At 39.0% G+C, this 22,993-nt stretch overlaps 1 protein-coding gene across 1 annotated transcript in view; it reads left to right on the top strand.

Moving 5' to 3' along the window:
• PLBD1 (phospholipase B domain containing 1) overlaps positions 1-22,993 on the top strand; it is a 38,070-nt gene that overhangs the window by 5,134 nt on the left and 9,943 nt on the right. Inside the window, exons 2-6 of the mRNA XM_062491385.1 lie at positions 1,503-1,722; positions 8,187-8,270; positions 10,159-10,297; positions 16,687-16,851; positions 18,017-18,161. Coding sequence (XP_062347369.1) covers positions 1,503-1,722; positions 8,187-8,270; positions 10,159-10,297; positions 16,687-16,851; positions 18,017-18,161 — 753 coding nt within the window. The remainder of the gene's footprint in view (positions 1-1,502; positions 1,723-8,186; positions 8,271-10,158; positions 10,298-16,686; positions 16,852-18,016; positions 18,162-22,993) is intronic.

Here is a 22,993-nt window from a genome sequence, read left to right on the forward strand (position 1 = left end):
ATTTTTTAGTCTGAGTGATTCCCATGTTGACTTTTAACGTAAAGTAGAAATTACTCTTTTATTTCTAAATGATAGTTAAGGAGAGAGCAGAAGACTAAGGTCATAGCTGGTTGGAGAGTTACTGAGAGTCTGTCGTGTCTGTTCTTTAAATAGCCTCAGTACCTGGCAGATGAAAAACATGTTTTTTAAACACTGTGTTCCAAGTCCCTGAAATTACTTCATCTCTAAATAGACTCTTGTATTAACTTTGTTTCATAGAATGTGGAAAAAGCAAAATTCTTTCACTACTAAAATTCTGGTTCTGCTGATGCATTTTCTGTTCCCATGAGGAGTGTCTCTAGTACATCATGACTGACCTAGGGCACAGTGGTACAAAGCCTAGATGGAGGCTGGTAACAAGTGGTCTATGCCAGTGGTTGATACTGGTCAGCCTCTTCCTTCATGACCTCGGTGATGAGGCAGAGTGTACCCTCAGCAAATTTCTGATATGCCAGAGGGCTATGCAGCCACTCAGAAGGGCTGTTTATGAATTTATCCCTTAAAACTTTTCAAATATTTCTGGAACCTCTGACATATGATTTTTTAACTCTTCTCACAGTGATGTAGAAGTGATTTGATCAGTTATGCATAGAGAGCTGATGTAATCACAGCCTATCTTAGGGTGGATTCAATTAGAATTGTAGGGCATGGGACTTTCTTGATTTTGTTGTTGTTTGTTTGGTGGTTTGGTTTATTTGTTTTTTTTTTTTTTTTTTTCAGAAAGCAGTTTACCTTGCTCTTTGTTCTTCAGGTTTGCAGGATTAAAACACAAGTAATCAAGAATGTTTCTTAAAAGGGCAGCCCAATGGAACTCTAAGAAGTCTAGTACCCTTCCTTCCTGTTCATATCATGCTTGGCTCACTTCTGTTTCAAATGGATGATAGACACTGTGTACCTTGTAAAGGACTGCATACCTTGCTGTGCTTTTGTCTTTAAGTTTGTGATCCACTGAGTCCTAGTGCTTCTGTTATGCCACCTCAGGGATTGGTTTCTGAGATGGTCAGTGTAGCAAGCTTTTGCGAGTTTTTGAATATTTGGGTGGAAAGTTAAGTCAACGGTAGTTTATAATCCTTTGCAGCTCCTAAGGCATGCTGTCTTCTAAAGTTGCTTGCAGTAGAATTTGTATACCTTGTCTTCTGGGCCAGGTAAGGAAATGCTTCTCAGAGTTTTATGTCAACACTCTGCTATGCTGGAGCTGTACACTGAAAGAGTGGTAGATAACTTCCAGAAGAATAACAACATGAGAGTGTTTAGCTGTGAGTTTTTGTAAAACTCCAGTTAGTCCTCATGCCCTTTTTCAGTACATTGGCATTAGTGCTGATGTCTGTAGAAGAACTAAGCCTGATGGAAAGCTATAAAATTAACTTTTTTAAATTGCCAAAATACTGTCTTGACATTTCATTATTGCATAGGGAACACCTAGTTATGTTTGTTTCCCTTATCTCATTTCTTCTCCACCACAGAACTCCGCTATGCAACTGTGTACTGGAATAGAGCTGAAAAAATACTTCAGGTCAGGAATACGCTGGACAGGAGTGGAGACGCTTATGGCTTCTACAACAACAGTCTACAGACAACAGGCTGGGGAGTCCTGGAGATCAGAGCTGGCTATGGCACTCAGACCTTAAACAATGAAGATATTATGTATGCTGCTGGCTTCTTGGAAGGCTATCTCACAGCTCCGTAAGTACCTCAGGATGCAATTCAATTCATGACTCTTCCAGTGAATTTCTGTACTTGTGATGTTTATTGTTTTTGCTTTTATCGCCTTAAATTCCTTTCCATTTAAACTAATGATACACTTTGCAGCTGTGTGCTGTTCCTTTAATTAGTAGCTGGTAGGAAGTAGAGCTTTTTCATTGTGGGATGAAGATGTGCCCTCCCCTTCTCATCCCACAGGATCTCCCAGCACCTTGGTGAGGTAGATGGGTACTGTATCTGCATTACTGGTTAAGTAATGTAATCACAATATAACATAAGTGTAAGGAAGTGCATAAGGAGTAGCAAAAAGTGTGGTTATTTCCCCAGCCTATAGTTAGGTGACAGATCAGGCAGAGAGGAAGTTGCTGTCAAGGTCTGCAGGGCTTCCTTAAGGATGTTTTTCAGCAAATACTGTCAAGAAACTACTGGAGAGCAGATATTGAAACTTCACAGCATGGGAGGTTGTCTTTGCCAACTTAAAAAAAAAATAAAATGTACACTAGAGTCCTAAAGGCAGACTGGGGTGTATCTAGAAGGGTTGTTGTTCTCCTGAGGGACTGAGCCTTACCCACAGTGCACATCTGTGAAAAGTTACAGAATTCTATACTTGTTACAAATCTAGTACAGGGATTTTTTCTAAAATAAAACAAGCAGAGGATCCATAACCCCAAATAATAGCCAACCAAAAAAATTAACCAAAATTTGTTCCTTCTGTGGTTAAGCTGGAAGACAGACTGACACTAGTGAAATACTCACTAATAGCAGATGGTGGTGCTAGGTTGAACTTGATGACCTTAAGGGTCTTTCCCAATCTTCTAAGAGATTCCATGATTCTTTATAGCTGGTGATACAGCTAAGAGCATGGCGTGGGTAGTTGAACAAGCTCCCTCTTTTGCTCTATCAACATAGTCATAGGAAAGGAAAAATTCCAAAATTCTGATGCTGGGAAATAGCTGGGAGAAGTTTGTAGTGACTGCTGTGACTTGATTGTTTTGGCTTCATCAACTTTGCTTTCAGAACACTGAAATAAATACCCATAGGCTGTGTTGCACAGGCCACAGGGGAAGGTTGTCTGCTGAACATTTGTCAGATATGGCTGCTGGACAAGATTATATGCATTTAATTAGTAAGATATTTTAAGATCAATTAATATTTATGGATAGTTCTCTGAGTGTATGATGATGTGACTCTCTAATAGGTTTTGCTGGTGAGGCACCTAGGTATCTGGAAGTGTACCAAGGAAATTCAATAAAGTAATATTTATCAATAACAACACTTCTGAGAGAGTGAACGAGTCCTAAAGTTCATAGTACACAACCTGTACTCCAGACAGGAAAGGAAGTGAAGTTCATGAGAGATCTTTTGTTGGATTATTTGGCATGAGAGGTTACTGCTTTGCACTATCCAGTTAGTTTATGTAAACTGACTGAATCTGGGGGATGCTAGCGTTGCATTTAGAATATTGTTAAAATTGAGTATTGTTCAACAGGTTTTTTCCCTAAGGCTTTACCTAGGTGTGCTAATCAATAGGTAATTAAGGTTAAGTTTTGTCATACTACAGATGGCCCAGTCCATGCTAACCTCAATTAGATGTAGAAAGTAGTGCTGTGGTAGGAACAACTCACTCCCTTCTCCTCTTCTGCCTCCACAGTAGATTTGTGTGTTGTCCTGGGTTTGAAACAAACTCAAATATGTGTCTGTTCCTTTTAATGTGGTTTGAATGTGAAACAGTGTCTGCAGGGATTTATCTGCTTATTCTAGGCTAAGTTTTAGAGGAAGGAGGTTTTCTCTCTCCCCCCCCGCCACGTGTGTTAACTGAAGATTCACAGAAGTGAACTTATCCAAGTTATTCTGCTCAAGGCTTTTGCCTTTTGCCTTCTAAAGGTCATGTGCTTACTGTAGTTAGCTCCTAGCCCTGGCTGCTCTTACTCTAGGGCTAACAGCTCCAGCACTGAGTGGCCCTTAGTAAAGAAGTGGATATAGCAGAACTAGTAATGAACAGAAGTGAAGCTAAGGGTTTGTATTGATGTGGAAAAGTAAGGCTTGAGACTTAGGCTTTTAAGCAAAACGGGAAATTCAGCTGTTTGAAAGGAAATTAAGTGCAAGGAGTTAAGATGCAAAACCAGAAGTAGCCAAAGCCTATCTTTTCTGTTGAGACTTTTTTTGTGAAAATCCACTAAGAAATCCCCTGACACGTGCAAAACCTGAAAATGTTTGCTGTCAATAAAATGAGTATCAAATATTATACATACTGTCTTGAGTTTAATTTTTTTGCTGTTTCTTTGCCCTGTTGTCCATCTGTAACTGCAGTACAAGCGTATTTCTCACTGGGGGTTACAAACAAGTTTTTTCTGTCAGATTGTGTAAAGCTATTTTGGCTAAAGAAGGCTTCTCCAGAAGCTAAAAATACCTTTTGAAAATGTTTCGGATAAGGAGCAGAGATTAAACAGTGATTTACTCTCTTGACCCTTGGTAAGACAGAGAACCTATTACGTCGGGTTTTAGCTGCATGACCTCTGTGGGTTTTTGTTTGGCACACTGCAACTAATGAATCCTTTTATAGACAGTGTTTGCAATTTCCTAAATTGCAGGAGAAGTGAGAACTCCCTGAGTCTGTAGATGTTAAGATTGCGCTCAGAACTCCATTCTCCTTCATCTTGCCTAGAAATTCAGATAATCTTGACTAACATGCCGGCAGATGTTGTAGATATGGGACAGTTAAGCAGGCCTTCTCAAGTGAAACTGGGAAACAGCCTTTCTCAGCCAATAACTTTATTTCCATCAGGCTGCCTGGCCCATTTAGCCTGTCTTAGGGAAACTCTAACACAGTCACAAGTTTCCTTAGAGAAGGTGTCTCTAAACAGTCTTTTTCTGCTTTTACACATGTTGGTGCCCACAGCTTGAGCTTCCCTTTAAGTTCTTGGTAAGAACAAGGGAGGATGTAGGTATGTGTTTAGCTTTGGGAAAGGCTTTATTTGCATTGTCAGCCACTTAGCTGCTGGAGTGAGGACCCTTATGTGACTTACCTGTACCAGCACCTCAAGTGATTCAGGCACAGCCTTCCCATGTGAAAACTTTGGGTGTGCTTGGTAATTGAAGAGCTTTTTAGTACATGGCTACCTGTAGTCTGAACAACTCCAGTGTTTCCAGCTGTCTTGCATCCATATGCAGTAAAAACTCCATGAAGCAGACCCAGGGTGCATCTTTGCAGAAATCCTGAAGTCCTACTAGAAAGAGCTCTGATGTGATGCATTGGCAGGAAGGTAATGTTGGTGCCTGAACCCATGCTGAAGTACAACTTCCTGCAGAAGCCGTTGGATGTGCCAGAGGTCCACCTTGGCAGTGCCTGCAATTTGGAGACCTTCATGAATTCTCAGCTAGCTCAGGTCTTGTAGTACTCTTAGGGCATGAAGGAGAGAGTTTCCAGACACAGCTAGGCCTTTAACATGTAAGCAAAAGAGTGATAAACTATCTCTCTTAAAAGTATATGCCTTGCTTATAGTAGGAAGCTAAAGAGTCTGTAAAATAACCAGTTTTTTTAAAAAAATCAAAATATGAAACCTACTAGAACTCTTCTATCTTGGATTACTGGGGAAAAATTAATCTCAGCTCTAACTGTATAGGTCAGTGGTAGAAAAAGCAATAGTCAAACTGTTTTTCCAGTGGTGGCAAAAATTATGTAAGTCTTCCCTAAAGCATGCTTCATCTTTCTAGTATTGACCCCTGATTCAGAGTATGAGAGTATCCATATGTTTTTGAAATGCCTAGTTAGACATTGGATGAATTCAGTCCTAGTGTCTATAGTGTCTGGGGATCCAAACACTTGTTTTTATCCCAAATCTCTGACCTTTCTACAAAGTCCAATCATTTAATCTAGCCAAGGTACTTGCTCTGACTTTCTTAGGTATGAATTTTCTTTCCCCATTTCTAACAGAGTAGTATTAATGAGGCCTGACTTTACTTAGTGGCAGAACACATCTAAATCTGTGACATTATTTTAAATCAGTTCCAATTGGGATGTGCTAGGTGCCTAAGAGCAGTATTTAAATTTGAAGCAACATTAATTTTACTCTTTCCTCATATAGCTTCAGCTGACCTGAATCCTGTCATCTTCCTTGCTAATTTAAAGAAAGAGAACTCTGCTTTTCTGGTTTTAGGCTTGGAATTCTTGTCTTAGATTTACAATTGCCTTGTCTTTGGCCTTAGATATAGTTGCAAAGCCTTACTGTAGTGATCCAGTCTAATTTAGAGAATAATGTCCTTATAAAACATACAAGCCATGCACACAGAAGCTTTATTAAAGCAAAAAAAGCTGAAGAGAGCAACTGGGGAAAAAATTCTTGATAACCTTGGTCATTAAAACAAAATCGGTTCCAGGAGCTGTCTGTCCTCTGTTAGCAAGTAAAAATGAAAGCCATTAAAGGTGTTTTCAGCCACATGATTCTGACCTAACCCACTGTCTACATCAGTCATGACAGCTTAAAGGTACTACTGCTGTAAAATCTGCATTGTGCTGTGTAACCTTTGAGTGCAAAATAGAGAGTAGAGCTGATGGTTGAGTCTGGAAGCCTGATCATTTGTCCTGGCCTAGGCAGTAGTTAGGGCAGTATCCTAGCTGGATTTTATCTTCTTCATCTGTCTCTAATCTCTAAATGATCATCTGCCAGATGGACCAACTTGTGCTATTTGCTCCTCTTCAGAGATGCAAGAGCTCTGATTTCTAGTATGGAATAAGTTATGCACTAGTTCCCCTCCTAAAATTGCTTGGGATTTTTACTTGCCAAATTCTCTGTGAATATGCAAGAATATGAGTATTCTCTGTGATCTGGTCTGTTTCTCCAATTTTCTTGCTGTCTTCTGGAAGTAGGTTATGATTATTTTATACAGTCTTGTGTTACGTGGGAGACAGGAAACTAGAACTAAAATTGTTGCTGGAGCTGCAGTTTTGTGAAAAATGTAATGGTTCAAAGCTATTGAATGCTCCCCTCTTGTCCCAGCATCTCCCTTCCCCAACCTAATTCAAACTACAAATAAAAACAAATCAGATTTTTGCTGGATTAGTGTTTTGCCTGAATGTGTGAGACAATTAGATTCGATTGTCAGAATGGTATCAGAGCTGAGATTAGAAGCAGTAGGATCATGCTATCAAGTTCATGCAATTGTCTGGGAATGGGACAAGGGACAGAAAAAGGGGAGAAAGTCAGTGGATGATTCTCTAGTCATCAGCAAACCGTTCTATCATCTCTGTCTGTATTCCCTAATCATGCCCTGGGGGAAACTGGGAAGAGCTCCTATCTGCACCCCTCCCAGAGAAAGCTGCCCTTATAAGTTTTACTACAGGAATTCTGCCCTACTGGCATGTGCTTTCCTTGAGGCTGGTATCTGTTTCTCAGTGCTTTGTTTTCTTTCTCTCAGCACTTGATAGGAGATAAATGTGCTGATGATGGATGTAATTCTATCTCTGTTAACTCCAGACCTCAGCGAAAGAATTCTCCGCTGGTGTCCCCTTTTTTTTTTTTAATTTAATCATCGACTGAAAAAAAATGTTGGTTAAGTTTGACTCACATTAAGATAAATGTTGAAGTTTTATTTTAGCTTGGGTCAGACAATTACATTTCAGCTAAAATGGAAGGATGACTTTAATTCTGGGCTCCTGAGCATTTTTTTGACAGTTGATTTAATCTTGAAGGACTTAACTTCAAGAAAACAAATTAAAAAAGCCCTAACCAACCAAGTAACAAAGCCCTTTCAACCTTCTTTTTTTTAAATTGTTAATGTGGATAAACTAGCTAACTGAATTTAACAACAGAAAAAATCACAAGAGCTGTGGTCTCCATAAAGCTGAATCTATTTAGGACTGCTATGAGTGGGAGTTTCTGTGGTAACATGTAGGATCATCTTATACACATTTAAAAACTGAGATACTTATCTTAAACAGAAAGGAACATGGTTACAAGCAAATCAATCCTGCCAGCTATCATGGTGAAATTCTCTCTCTGAAGGGTGAAATGAAATGAATCAGCAAATTATATTACCTTTGCTTCTGTGTTTTTTTTTTTTAAATTCCAAATAGCATAGCTCTCCAGAAAACTATTATTGTTGTTCTTAAATTAATGTGCTAATGCTTTAAAGGTGCTTCTGGCCTACAAATATTCCCTGAATGTGCAGTTTTGCTATGAAGTAGTTCTACCTCATTCTTGCTTATGTTGTTTCAATTGTGCAGCAGTTTGAGCAGCCATTGGCAATGAATTTATTTTAAGTCACATTTTAATATTACTTTTGTGTTACTTTTGCTATTTGTCACGCACTGGAGTGTTTTCTGTGAGTAGGAAAAACTTACTTTGTGGGCTGTGTTGCTTGTCCATCAAGGCACATTGATTAACCAGTTGGTAAATGGAAGATGCAAAGGAATAACTCAGTAACTCCTGTTACTCTTATTCTTTCAGGCAAATGTATGACCATGCTGCAAATATGTATCCACAGCTAATTAAGACTCCAGCCATCCGAAGTGGAGTTCAGAATTTTATGGCGTATGTATTTATTTACCAAAAACAAATAATTCAGGACTTGGGGTTGGAAGATGACAGTATTTTCAACCTTTTTTTTATTCTCTTCCTTATGGGCTGAGGAAAGTATATGCTTCCTTTCCCTCTGATTGAATGCCATTATTATTAAAAGAAATTCTAAATATACACGAAGAAGTGCATATACCCTTCCCTAATTTTCATTCTTTCAAAGAAATGTTTAAAACCATTGCTGCCAAAGGGCGGGGAAAATGCCAATGAATTCTGAAGGTCATTCTAGTAAAAGTCATTTTCTTGTAAAGATTATATTTTCAATATTACATTGAACAGTGGTCTCCTGGTACCTTAATATTTTTGGCATTATGTATCCTTTCCTTCTTCTGTTAGTTTAGCATTTTATTCTACTACCAATGTAGATTCTAATCTTATCATGAAAGTCCTGATTCACTTTTCTCTTTAGCTGTAAAAATCAAAAGTAATTCTCCTCAAATAATGCAGCTACACTGGTGGGGAAACTACAGGTGGGAGAAGAACCAGGCCAGGCACTGGGAAACTCAGCTGTGATTACCAATTATTTTAATCTCCTTAGACTTGTGGGGTTTTTGCATTACAGGTATTTGTGTGAAGTGGTCACTGTTGGAGACTACTTTTCTACTTTTTTCCATCTTTGCCTTGTCTTGTCCTTTCCATAAGGGGTTGAACATTTGACTGTTATTGGTGTGCATATATAAAGTTGATTGGTTTTAGCTTATCCAAAAATAGAACAAAAAAAATCTTAGTGCTCCCTCGCTATCATCTTTTCAGCATTGCTGTGGTCCTCCTTGTGAGAAAAATGGGATTGCTGCCATATCAATGCGTATTTGTTTTTTCCTGGAATGACACAGCGTAGCAGTGGTATTCCCCAAGGGGCTTTGTTGGATGAAGGGGGGCAATACTAGTTATTGCTTTTCTATTGCCTGTATCCTCAACTCCTGCATCACTGCTTTACTTTGTAGCAGTTTTGCAATATTGGTTGCTGTGTTTCATTGGAAGTTTTTGGCCCCGAATGCTCTGACCATATCCCTGTTTCCTTGGACATACTTAATGCAGCTTGTTTCTGGAAAGCTAACTCTGGTTGGTTTTCTCAACCATATGTGCTGGAAGAGTTTGCTTTACAGGTTTATCATCTCTATTTTGCTATTTTATATAGTGCTGGATGGATAGATACAGGACGATGGAAGAGGCCAGCATCTGATCCTTGTTTCCTGTGCTTCTTTTGTGGCCCTTTGTGCATAGCAAAAGAGAGAATTCTGAGAGATCCTTATGATGTTGGTGGCTGTTGCCCTAGGGTCTGTTCAACTTGTGTTTCCTTATGCCCTAAACATGGGGGATTTGGATCTTGACTGGATCTGGCACAGGGTACAGTTGTTTGGCCCCTCAGCTGTTACTTGGAGGAGCATAGACGTGGTTCTCAGGCAATGTTTGAGCACCACCAGCAGAAAGCCTTCATTGCACTTGAACGTGGAGGAGAGAAGGAGGCTCTTCAAATGTCAGTCTATTTTTATTCTTAAATAGATTTTTAAAAGGGAGTGGTTTGTCTAACCTATCAAACATTTGTTTCCCTTTACTGACTAGATCTGCTGTAGAGCAAAATCCTCCACCAACATGAAGTGTAACTCCTTATTTGACACTAAAATCTGATCGAGGTACATGATTGTTGGGTATTTTGCTTAAGTCTGAGCATTTACACTTGGAGGATGTAATGTTTATATCTGCAGGATTTCCAAAATGTGATTTGTCTCAAATCTTTAATAAGACTGGACCATCTGGGTCATAATATATTTGTCCCTTCCTTGCATTATCAATTGCACTCTAAAAAACTCAAGAAAGCCCCAACCTGTTTGTTCCTCTGCAGGAAGCAAGATCAATGGACAAGACAACAGATCAGAAATAATAAGGATGACCCATTTTGGAGGCATGCTGGCTATATTGTTGCACAGTTGGATGGTCTGTACATGGGAGCCCTCGAGTGGGCTAAACTACATAAACAAACAGTAAGACTACTGCACCTCTTTTTCAGTAGCTGGGGCTGGGATACCAGTGGACAAACATGGGAGAAGGGAATCCACTATTTAACAATAAAAAACTTTTTTAAAATAAAAATACTTAATGGCAAGTAATCATTCTGCACACCATTCTGCAAAATCTTTAGTGACTGTTCAGTGTAGATAATGTGATTGAGCACTCAGGCCGTGTAACCACAGATTGTTCACAAGGGGCTTACATTGGGGGTGGCTTTTGCATCCATGTGAATGTTGGAAGGACAGACACTTCTCAAGTGCTTGTTGCTGTCACTTTACAATTGTTATCAAGCAAATGACCCTTTAGGTATACAGAGTACCTGCAAGAACATGAATTAAATCTTTCATTCTTATTTCCAAGCATTAGATTTCAAATCCTAAAAGCCTTTCTTATCTTAGAGTATGTTTTACTTTAGTGAATGACTTCTCCTTTTCTGTCTTCTAAGTATCAAAAATATATGGTTACAAAAGATGTGGTCGTTGTTCTGGCCAGTCAGATGGGATAGATTTTTGGGGTTTTGTTGGGTGGTGGTTTAATTGGGCTTTTTAAAAATTTTTTTCATCATTTGTTTATCTTTAATTTCAATTAGAATTGTATTCCAGATCATCAGCTTGTATGTAATTGCAGAACTTCCTTAACTCCAGTAGAGATATGGCAATTGTAATGCTGCCCTAAAGTCTAATATCTAATGGGTTTTTCAGTGTGAGAGAAAGGACTTGAGTAGTTGTAGTTGACCTTCTTACCTAGGTTAATCATACCAAGAATTTTGAAAAGCTGGGAGTTCTGAATTGTCAACAATTGCATCTTAGTAAAATGTACATCTTTCTTGAATAGAACTCGCTCTGGGGCTTTCATGAATGGGGAGCCAGCTCAAACTGGGGAAGAAAAAGGCATTTGTAATAATAATCCATACTAAAGGACCTGAGTTTGTAGGGGAAAACACTAGAAATCTTTACTTTCTAGGAAAAGAACAAAGTAATATCCTTTTGTAACTCCTGTATCTGAAGAGCCCTGTCAAGCTCATCAGGTTTGGTTTTTTTCTTGCTGCTTCTGAATCTTTTAGATTCATATGGGGGGAAGGGAAAAGTGCTGGTTTGTGTCTGAGTTACTTCTTTGTAATAGGTGTGTCCTACCTGAAAAGCCTGTTCCTTGATGCTTGCTTATTTAGCTATGCATTTGATACTAAAAGCACTGATCTCATGTGTTTGAATAATTTTTATCCTCTTTTTAGAGATCTCACCAGCATGTCTATATAAAAATGGTGCATTTAGTGAAAGTTCAGATATGTGATTCGGGCTGAAATATTTGTGTCCTCCATTCTTGAATTATATGCAGGAAATATTTTTTTTTTTCTTTTCCCGAATGTGCTTGCAGAAGTTGGTGGGATTTGTTTTGATTCTTTTCCATGCTAGTCACGATTTTAGCTTTGGACATTATCACCTGTGTTGAGATGCATGTACTTTTATTCAAAGCAAAAATGTTCACTGTGTATGTATTTCTCACTTGAAATGGTGCTGCTGCTTCCTCTATTTGCCACAGCCAATAAGTTAACATCAGTCCTCATCTTTGAGTATATTTTGGACAGCTGCTCTTGCAGTTAGGTCCTTGGTTTTCCTTGGCATCAAAATAATACCTGACTTTCTGTAAAATGTTCTGTAAAAGTACGGGAAGTTCATTTTTTTTGGATGCCATGATACTTTTCAAGTACTTTTGGGAGATTGGGCTGCAACAGTGTGTACATATTTACTGCTGTTAGGATCTCCTTCAGGAAACAAGGCTTGAAGGCTGTTGCTCCAAGCTTACATGGATAATAAAAGCAGGTGCAGATGCAGAGTTCCTGGCTAGTATTCTAACTTTGACACATCTGTTTATCTGAGAATCAGCTCAGCTTCTGTAAACTGTTGGCGCTTAAAAGCCTCAAACTCACAAACCAACAAAATGAGCAAAAACATCACCAGTATGGATGATGTTCCTTATTCCTTGTGATTAAAGAAATCTGGATTTACAGTGCAAATAAATTCACCTAGTAGATTATTTTTTTTTTATTTTTAAGTATTGTATTCTGGTTCAATTAACCCAGTTGTTTTGGGTTTTTTTTTTTGGACAACAACTCCAGTAACAAATACTGTTCTGTTACTCAATTCTCAAAATAAAACAATCAAGGAAATTTCATACTGAAATTCTCTGTAACAAATTCTGTGTGTTTTTAAAAGCAAATCTCATTCTTATTGTACATTTTCCCTAGTGCTCTGAAAGTCGCTTTTTACTTCTTTCTTTTAGTAGATACATTTTGTTTCATTAGTAAAAGAATCCTTTCCATGTATTTATTGCCTTTGGATTATCATCATCAGGAACAAGTTTATCTTTTGATCTCTAGTAGTTCAGTAGTTTGGGTTCCTGGTGGTAATGAACATCAGAAATATTAAAAATACCTCTTGTGTGAATTGTGGCATTTTTCTTTTCCTTTTTTTACCCACACTCAAACAAAACAAAAGAAACATCCTAAACCCCAAACAAAACCAAGCCAACATTCAACCAGTGACAGTCTGTGTTTTGTTACTTGATGTTCTACTTGCTATGGGGAAAGTTTTGTGTACTTCTAAATTCAACACATTATTCTGCATGTGTAGAGGACAATTGTTCCCACTGTCTTAAGCTAAAAATAAGACTAAATGCTGTAGAAGAAAGGCTAGGAAGTTTTTTCCCTTAACTCCCAAAATGCCAGAGACATGAGAAAGAGAAGGGGAAGAGCAGATGGGTTTCAAGGTTCATGTTTCCCTGCACCATGAATGGTCATACGTAGACAAGATACTCTGAACGCTGAGAAGTTGTTTGGTTGGCATGAACAGTCTAAAAGAGATAAAGGGGATGAAGAAAAGGAACTGTGTGTGCAAAGTCTGTGAATTGCAACACTGAGCACTGGGCAAAATTGTATAGAATTATTTCCTTTTCAGAAGAACTGAAACAAGCTGTTGCATAGCTAATCTGCTTTTAATTTTCAAATTCTGTTTTCTGGTACTATGCATGGTAGTTTGAAATCGGAGCCAGATACTTAAGTGAGAGTAGAGTTAATGTGCACACAAGTAACTCTGAAATGTTCTGTTTTTCTGTTCTCCCTTAAAATTCAGATCTGCTTTACTTGAATGTAGAACCATTGTGTCTGCCACAAGTAACTGAGCCTTACTGCAGAAAGAAAATTTGGGCTTTGAATGGTTTGATAATATCACTAATATATATTTTTTTTATTCTTTATGAAGGAAATGCTTTGTATTGTATTGTTCTAAACAGTAGGGTTTTTATTGCATGGAGTCTGTCCTGAGGACTATTTTAGGTAGGTGCTTCCATTAAGACCTGCACGAAGGCAATGTACGTTGCAAACTTCTGTATTTTGAATTTGATATTTATAGTTGCCATTAAGAGTGATGTCAAAATTTGAATACATCTTTAAGTTAAAGTGTGACATTATTCCATCTGGTTTAGCAACATTTTATATCCAGTAAACAAACCCAGCCCTTTTGTCAAGACAATTTCTGAGGGAGGGGCACTCAACATAAAGCCTTTTCATCTGCCTAATGCTCTACCAACGCTGTGATTAATCTTGGGCTTGTCTATGCAGGGATGTTACTCTTGAATAAGGAGGTGTCAGAGTTTTAAATACTAGAATGACTCCAGGATAGCTGTCTATTTGTACTTCCTTATTTTGTTCTCAGAGTGCTCAGGCTTGGAGGAGTTACTGGAAAACAATTGTTACAGAATAACTTACCTATTTTAATATCTCATGTAAACAAGCCTTTAGGGTTGGTTCTCTCCTTTCTGCTCTCCTTTGTAAGTTTATTTCTCCCTTCCTTGGATGTAACTCAAACTCAAATTGATTTTTTTTTTTTTTTTTTTTTTTTTGCTGTTCAGGACAGGACCTTATAGGAGTCACACATTCTAGCAAAAGGACTTTTTATGCGACTTTATCACCTCTCTGCTTGTCAGTTTAGTTCATTCATTCTTCTTCAGGATCTAAATGACATATATAAGGAGATTTTCTGATATTTTTGTGTGAGATGGGAGAAGGTGATTACAAAAAATTGTAATAAGCCTTACATCACGCCTTTGTTATGATGCAGTTTCTTGGGTCTAATTCTTGCTAGTGGACACTGATTAATTCCTCATAAAGAAGATTTCTCTATGTATCCTAGAAATCAGCTGTAGTTTTTCCAAACCTGGGGCACTCAGCATTGTGGCACATGATTCAGACCACTCCTGAAATTCTGAGATTGGGCCTGCAGTGCAGATACCCGTGTCTTCTGTTTGAATGCATTGTTTTACTAAGACTCCAGAGAAGCACAGTGATTATGTGATGTCACATCAGACACTATTAAACATGAGACTAGATTTATTCAAGAAAAGTAATGACTTTCTGGAAATAAATGGGAACAAAATTTGCTTGGCCCTCAAAAGGGGAATGAAAACAGACCCCTAGGGTGTGCTTAAAAACCTAGTCCTTCTTCTGCATCTCTGGTATTTTGGCTGGCTTTGGCAGCTGGCAGCCTCATCTCACCCAGTGCCTTAGGAGTTTGCATAACCTGTTCTTTGAGTGGGTCTTTCCCCATGGTCTCTGGGCACCATTCTGTGCCTGCTGTTCTGAAAGTTTCATTGCTTGGCACTCTTCTTCTAATTTGAATGGACTTCTTAATAGTTACAGAAGTTTTGATTTGAAGTGATGGTAAGAAAGCACAGAAATGTAAAACTCTTTAAGAAGACACAGGCAATTCTGACTGATGCTGTAGCAGTATCAATGTAGCTACCTGTAGATATTACAGTGAAAGCAAGTTTTATGAAGGAGAATATGGAGTAGTAGCAAATGGATGTCAAGTAGAATTAAAATGTCTTAGGGCTGGCTGAGCAGTCTCATGCAAAGCAGTTTGCTCCCTTCCTGGTGGTACTGTGTACAGTGGTGCCTGTGTGAATCAGACACTGGAAAATGGCTTTTTCTTCTTGTGTGGTGGGTTTTCAGTGCAGCCGGATGGGGGAAAATGGTGCTTAAACAGTGCCAAGTCTCTCTATATGGATTCCAATGAAATAGAAGTAGTGACTGGTTTGCAACTGATTCATACCTCTAAGTTGCTTAAAACCATCCAAAGACATGTCTCCGATGTTGTTCCCTGTTTGGATCCTTACAGCAAAAACATGATGAACTAAACCAGTGTAACATACGTGAAAGTTTGTTTTGGATTTCTTCCTCAAGCTGTAGCCACTACATTCTGCCAGGAATGGAATTAGTTGTCAGAATGGCTTATTTCTGTTTTGTGTAAGCATTGTGGGAAGGTTTAATTCCTTCCCATGGGATACGTGGACTGGAGTTTACATTATTCCTGGTTTTCCTCTTGGTTATTCTTTCTGCCAGAGCAGCAGATGGAGAGCACAGAATTCAGCCTTCTGAATAAAAAGTAAATGGATTTGATGCTGTTCAATTTTTCCGTGTCCCCCTTTACTGGGGTTTATAGAGAGGTCAGGTATATGGTTTAGTAGCAGTGATTTATATTGTAAGTAATGTGTTTCTTTGCTTTATGATTATGTTATGGCATTATAAAATTACTGTTCACAGCCCTACAGTGATGTGTGTTCTGACTTTTCTTCCTTAAGCCTTGCCGTAATGAGAGGCATGGTGAAAGCAAGAACAGGGAAGATTCAGAAAACGGTATTCGAAGGTTGAGGTTAAACTATTATTAAGCTCTTATTTTGGAAGAGGCAAAGTAAGAGAAGGTTCTAAAGAGTGTGTTGCACAATCAGCTGTGTGTAGTTAACCCTGTTAACTCTGGCTAGCTCCAACCATAAAGAGTTTTCTAAAGCATGTAGCAGAGTGCCTTTTGACTGACTTTTCCTTTTTCAGCTACTTTGATTGTATTGTTAACATTGTTTCCCTCATTTGTTCCTTCCTACTCAGTCCTGAAGATGTCTTAAATTGCAGTGTTTATAAAAATCTGAGAGCTCCCAGGAGCATTAGTGTAAGACTCTTCAAAGACATCTAGAAAAACAACAAAACCAAAAAATTTTACCTCTGTATATCTGTAACAACAGACTGATTGATGTGCTGCTTGCAAACACACACTAAGGTTTCTTGAGTTACAGTTACATCTTCCTTTTTGCCTCATAAATTCTAGCATTGGTAATGCTACTACAAGGGCTAGATCCTGAAAATTTCCTCAGTGCCTGGTGCCATCCTGAGTGTGAGCATCTGGGCCTTGTCAGTAGGCATTTCACAGACCATACAAGAGCTTCCTTCAGGAGCAAAAGGAAAATTCTAACCACTGAGGCTGTCTTGATGTTTTTCTCTCTCAAAGTGGTTTTTGTCATCCTCTCCTTTGTTCAGCCACTGAGCAACTTTGATGTCCAGTTTCTGAATGCAGTTGGAGACCTGTTGGACCTTATTCCTGCATTATTTGAGTATTCTGCGCGGGGTGGACAATGCAATATGGATCCAGGAGGCCATGGGAGATACCAGTGGGATATGGGACACTGCTCTGCACTGATCAAGGTGAGTGCCAGAACTTAATCTCTAGTGGCTGTGCTGATTTGCAATGTCACGAGTCTGCATTTCTGGAGTCTTCCCTGTTCATGTTGCATGTGTATAAAGAGACTTCTGTCAGTGATCAAAGTTCATTTATGCAGTTGTCATTAGTGCCTCCATAGGATTCTGAGTCCAGTTTTTCTCACTTGCGTTCAAGGGGAGGGAAAAGACCAAACCAAAACCACAGAGATGGATGGTGAAAAGTTGCTAGAATTACTAGGGAGTGAGGACCTACCAGGGAGAGGAGACTAGACAAGGATAACTCATTTCACCTAGAGAAGTGAAGTCTGAGAAGGGCTATTGTGAATGACTGCAAGTACATTGGGCAAATAGGCAGGGGAAAAAAGGAAAAGGATTATTTAAACTAAAGGGCGGTGCTAACATGGCAACAAATGAGTGCAAGTGGTTCATGTTTTCCGTTAATAGTGATACCTTTGAATTGCTTTCCAGTAGGAGTGATGACAGAAAAACCCCCCATGTTTTTAAAATAAGTAACTGATGCATCATGGTGTCAATTACACTTTTCAGTTAAAATTATTGAGGAGATTTAATTAGCATCCAGAGACTCAATGCATCACAGGGCAGCAATATTCACCTTAAACTGAGAAACATTAACTGAAGCATTTGCCTACAGCAAGAGGTTTCCGAGCTAACAGCAAATCATAGAACCAGGGAAATACTTTGAAGAGGTGTACTGTCTATATAGATTTATCTTTTCAAAATGAATTTACTTGCATTTCCTTCTGTACTTTACTTGAAAGTGAACCAGAGGAATTCTCACAGAAACAGCATGTTTTAAATGAATGTTGGTTAGGTTTGCGAAGATCTGATCTGAATGTGTGAATAGAAATATTAAAAATTAAACTGGGGAAAAGCCATACCATGTGATTCAGGTATTCTAAATAACCCCAAGGTGTTTTATTTTAAAAACAACACATGGGCAAAAATTATTTCTAGAGGTTTCAGAAATTCGTTTAGTACACAGCTAAAAACACAAGAATCTGCTCTTTCTTCAATAATGCAATTATTCAAACTACTTAAAACAAGTAGTTCTCCCAGTTTCTATCAAGTAGAAAACATGCAGAATATTGTGGGGTCTGAAATTATTCATCTTTCTGCTTCTGTTTTCCAGGTTCTACCTGGTTATGAGAATATCTATTTTGCCCATTCCAGCTGGTTTACTTATGCAGCCACACTGAGAATATATAAGCATTGGAACTTCAATATCATTGATCCATACACCAGCACCAGCCGTGTCTCATTCAGCAGTTACCCAGGTAAAGTCAAGAAAACCAGAACAAGGCAGATATTCAATTTGGCATGGACCAACTTACTGTCTTGTAGCTGTCCTGGCTGTGAAAAAGATGGTAATTCAGCAAGCACTGGCTTCAATCTACCCTAAAACTTTTAGCCACCAAGAGGACGAAATGCCAGCTTGAATTTTCTGTCTTGATCGTGACATTGTTGTCATTCTCTTTTGTTGTCGATTAATCACCTTCAGTGCTCTGAATAGTACTGGTTCAAAATTTTACCTGTGGCACAAACATGCTGCTTTGAATTCTGCTTGTGTAGTCTGCAGTCATCTCTAGTGCTGAGCTCCTCACTATGCCTATAGCATTCGAATGTTTGGTAACAGCAATTTCGAGCACTTCTGTTTACCACTGTGACATGACTCCTTCTGTAATGGGATTATTACTAAGTATCAAACACTTGCTGTTTGAAAGTGTATCAGCTTCTTTGATGCTGGTTTCAGAAGCCTTCAGTTTTGTCCTTGATTTTTTATTTTTTTTTTTTACTTTCCCTTATGTCTTCTTCTTCCAGCTTCTCTATAAACTGTTGCAGAGGGGAGTATTTTTTAATGCTTATTTGGTCTGCTGGTAATACAGCCAGCCAAAATATTTAGACTCGCTTTTGGGAAGATTAGGCCAAATGTTAGAAATTGCCAGCAAGTAATGTATGAGTAGCAAAATATGTACTCTTGCTACAGAATAGCACCAAGAAATGGGAACATGACAAACCAAAGCAAATCTATAACTCCCTCTTAGAGCTGACCTTGCATAAGTTTTTAGAGGTGAAATTTAAAATTAAAAAATACCCAGTCAATAATCTTCTTAAAACATTTTAAATTAAGTAAATACCATAGGAGACTATCTCATTCGCATTAAATTTTTTTGGTTGATGATCTCAAAAGGTTCTTTGTTACAGTGCCTTACCGTAAGGGCAAGGGTCCTTCATGGCAGGGGCTACTGAGACTGTGACTGGGAGAATGTTTTGAAAAGCTGCATTTGTTTCACATTGAAAATAAGCCTTTTGCTGTGGGGGCCTGATCCTCCTCAGTGACCCTTCTCAGGAATGCAGCGTTTTCTGGCAACTGAGATTTTTAATTTGAGGAAGGGGTAGAGGTAGTCTAAATATCTCTTAAGTGTACAACCTTTCAAGAGCTTGGGTTTTCTGTGATCGCCTTGGAGGAATTTTACTCTCTTTTTGCATTTTGGAATTTTGCCAAGCCCATGTAATTTTGTCAAAAGCAAAGGTTTCTGAGCTCTGTTCATCACGTGAATGCTCGTAAGATTATTCTGGCTCTCCCATCTCTCGGCTGAAATACTGATGGTAGCACTATCCTTGACAAGAATGTGGCTCTGTTTAGCAACTGTTGTATGCTGCATTGTGCTGCAGATTCGAAACTGGGGATCAAGATCAGTCACACAGAGAATGCATTATTTTCTTCTAGTGAGTGTCTGTTGGTGATTTCTTTTAGTTGTCCCTTTTGTGGATTCTGTGTATAAGGAAATACAAATATTCAGTTTTCATGAGATTGATAAAACAGTGTGTGTGGCAGGATATCTGAAAATCAGCTACTGCTTTCCTGAAATGATTGGGGTCTGTTCATTGGTGTACAAAATCCCATTGTGCTTCCCTGAGAGTGGCTTATTTTAAAGCCTCCTTATTGCCATGTGGACTCTGACATAGTGATGTGGGAAGGTGTATTTCTACCAACAAAGCTGAGTGAGAGCTCTTCCAAAGCATAGTTCCCATGGGTACAGTGAAGTTTGAGAAGTCTGTGGTATGCAAAGTGTGCTCACCAGCTGCCTGATTGCAGGGTGCTATCACAAGCACTAGACAAACATGGTCCGTTGACTGCAGCAAATTGCATTAGCTGTGGATGTAGTTCACAGACTTGCAGTTTTCTGTGGGATGAGTAACCACTGGCCTAGTAATGCTCCAGGGACATCACGTAGGAAGGAGGCAACTGCCAGGTTCCTCTGCTCCATGTTATGATGAGGCATACTTTCTGATTTGACTTTGGAATCTGCAGCTCCTGGCCATGGTTCAACTCAACAATTGTAATGTTTCCCTGCATAAATGTTCCTGCTTTTTTATTCTGTGTTCTGATAGATGCTAAGAACCAGTAAGAAAGGCCAACCTAGTAATCTCTCCTGAATAGTAACATGATCCTATGGACACAAAACTATTAATTTCTGGAGGAAACAGCATTAAAGGTGCCCTTCCAGGTCTTCAGTGACATTTAACTGAGTTATTAAAAGATTGTTGTCATCCAGTAAGATTGGATATAAACTAAAACTATGCTGCTGTCCAAAAGCTGTGTCAGAAAATGTTAAGGGGTAATTTGTCTTCTGAAATGTGTCGAATCCATGATTTCTCTTGGGGTCACGGAGTGAAATTATTCATACTATTTCTTTATTTTCTGAATTTCAAAAGACAGGCTACTAGATGGCAAAAATTAGTATTTGCTGTGTTCCTTTTTGGAGGTTCTGATGCTACTGATTAACCATGAATTCTGTTAGGGTATGCATTGTGTTACAGCTGGAGGGCCTTGCACTTTGCTCATGTTGTGAGTGAGAAGGTAGGAGGACAACCAGGAATTGCAGTGTCAATCCCAGCTTCCCCAGCAGTTATCAGTGTTCTGCCACCAAGTTCAAATGTACATTGTTAACAGCATATCTTCTCTTTGCTGCTTTCTTCCCTTCAGAGCAGCAGTAGTTCTGCAGAGGCACAGTCAAGTGGGAATTAAGGAGACTTGTAATCTCTGTTTTTGCAGAATGATTTCTTCACTTGCTGCTCATTTCTACACTAACTCACCTTAATCCTCACTTGAACTCTGTTCATAGTCTTCATCTGCTGAGCTGCATGTAGGACAGTTCTGTGACCCTTTGGAAAGAAGGAATGTCTCTGAACTGAAAGCTTGAGCTTCACTGTGTTCATCAAGCTCTGGACATGAGTACTTCCTGTAGCTGGTGAATCAATGCATAGCAGAGAGAACTGAAATAGTATCAAGAATGTTACTGTTCCTCTCAAATGCTGAATGAAGTTGTGCTCACATGAGGGAGTAAGAAAGTGATGATAGAGAAAAGGTAGGTGCTATGTTTTGTACCACATATCTAGTGGTGGATCAGACAGGAACCTGCTTCTTTCCTCCCTCTGTGCCCCTTTCCCCTCCTCTTCCAGTCAATTCTTTACACTGCCCATTGAGCCATTCAGAAAAATGGGCCAAACTAACTGATAAAGTTTATGATTTTCTTTGCACAGTAGGAGGGTTGCAGCTTCCAGAATTTTAATCCATTTTGACGTAGCTCTTTTGAACTCCATTTAAGAACAGGAAGAATTTCCTTTCAGAGAAGGGAATGAAATCTTGCAATTTCAATGAGGATTATTTGGGCAAGCTTCTGTCCATTTCACTGCACTTCTTGTTATCCCATTCACTTTTAGAGTTTACACTTGGTTTCATATTTTTCTTTTTCTTTTTTTTTAGCATTTAATTTCCTTAGCATCTTCTCTACACTCTTTTTTAACCTTTCTTCCTTGATTTCAGTATTTTATTTGGAATATTTTTGCCAAGTTTTCATGCTTTTCACTGCCCCTTATTCCATTTTGGTGCATTTGGTTGCAGTCACTCAATTTCCAAATTTTCTGTTTTTTTTCCACTGCATTTTATTTGATTATATCTCCTTTCCAGAGCATTTGTTACACTTTGTCCTCTGATTTCAAGATTTCATTCCCTTTCCTGAAAGGAAGGCAATAGAGAGAGGTAGTTTGTGTCTCTTGCTTTGAAGTAATCTAGTATTAGTGCAGCATAATTCTTCCCCACAACTTGAGATGAGCTGGGAGGAGCAAACCATGGAAAAGGTGGTAGCCTTTGTTCTCAAGAATACCTTTCTCACGAGGTATTGCCAGACCATTTCCTGCATCCCTGCTTCCTCCAGCATGTGTTTAAAACCTGGAGGGAAGCAAAGGAAAATATCTGATGAGCTTTGGAGATAAGACCAGAGCTGTAGTGTGGGGTGTGCTATTTCTTAGTGCCTAGGAGAGATGAGCAAGTGGAAGGAAGGCAGCTAATTGGTGTTCAGTCTTGACATGAGAAGCAGCTGCTGATTTCCTGCTAATCTGGAGAATACCTTTGCTTTCCTGTATTCAAGTGTGTTTATATACCAGAGCATTGGGCATCTCAGCCAGGAGCTACTCCTGTCCCTCAGAGGTGGGCTAGACCTCATAGCTTTGACTTCCAGCCTGTAAAGCTGATCCTTTCTGCACTTGAATGAGCACAGTGACATTTCAAACCACCAAAAAAGCTGATGCTGTTTGGTTCAGAAAACAGCAGTCTAGCTCTTTCAGAACAATAGCAGCCAGGAGCATGGTCCCACCTACATGCTCTTTGATGTGCTGACTTTCTGGAGAATACTCTGGCTCAGACTGCAAAAAATGCTGCACTTTGCTTGGCTGATTAATGTCATAGTGAGTGAAACTCCAGGCTCTGGTTAACTTCAGTTTTACAGCAGCATTTGGAAACTGGATCTAAATGGCTTAGATCCAGAAAATGCAATCAGAAGTACTTTTGCTTGTTTCTCTGTAGAGCTGCCAGGTTCTTTGGAAAGAGGGGTTAAAAAATGGAAAATAATTGACGGAGTGTTCCTGACAAAAATTGGAGGTGGGTTTGCAGAGATGGTTTTACAGGAAAAACACAGAAGCTATGCAGTGAGATAACACCTTCTATTACAAGTGATTCTCATACATGCTTAGAAGAATGGCTCAAGAGCACATCAAATATCTGCTGGTATCTCTAGGCTTCTCTACCTAGGTTTTATTTTTCTGG

The sequence above is a fragment of the Cinclus cinclus genome, chromosome 4 (genome assembly GCF_963662255.1).
Source record: "Cinclus cinclus chromosome 4, bCinCin1.1, whole genome shotgun sequence".
NCBI classification, from domain to species: Eukaryota; Metazoa; Chordata; class Aves; order Passeriformes; family Cinclidae; genus Cinclus; species Cinclus cinclus.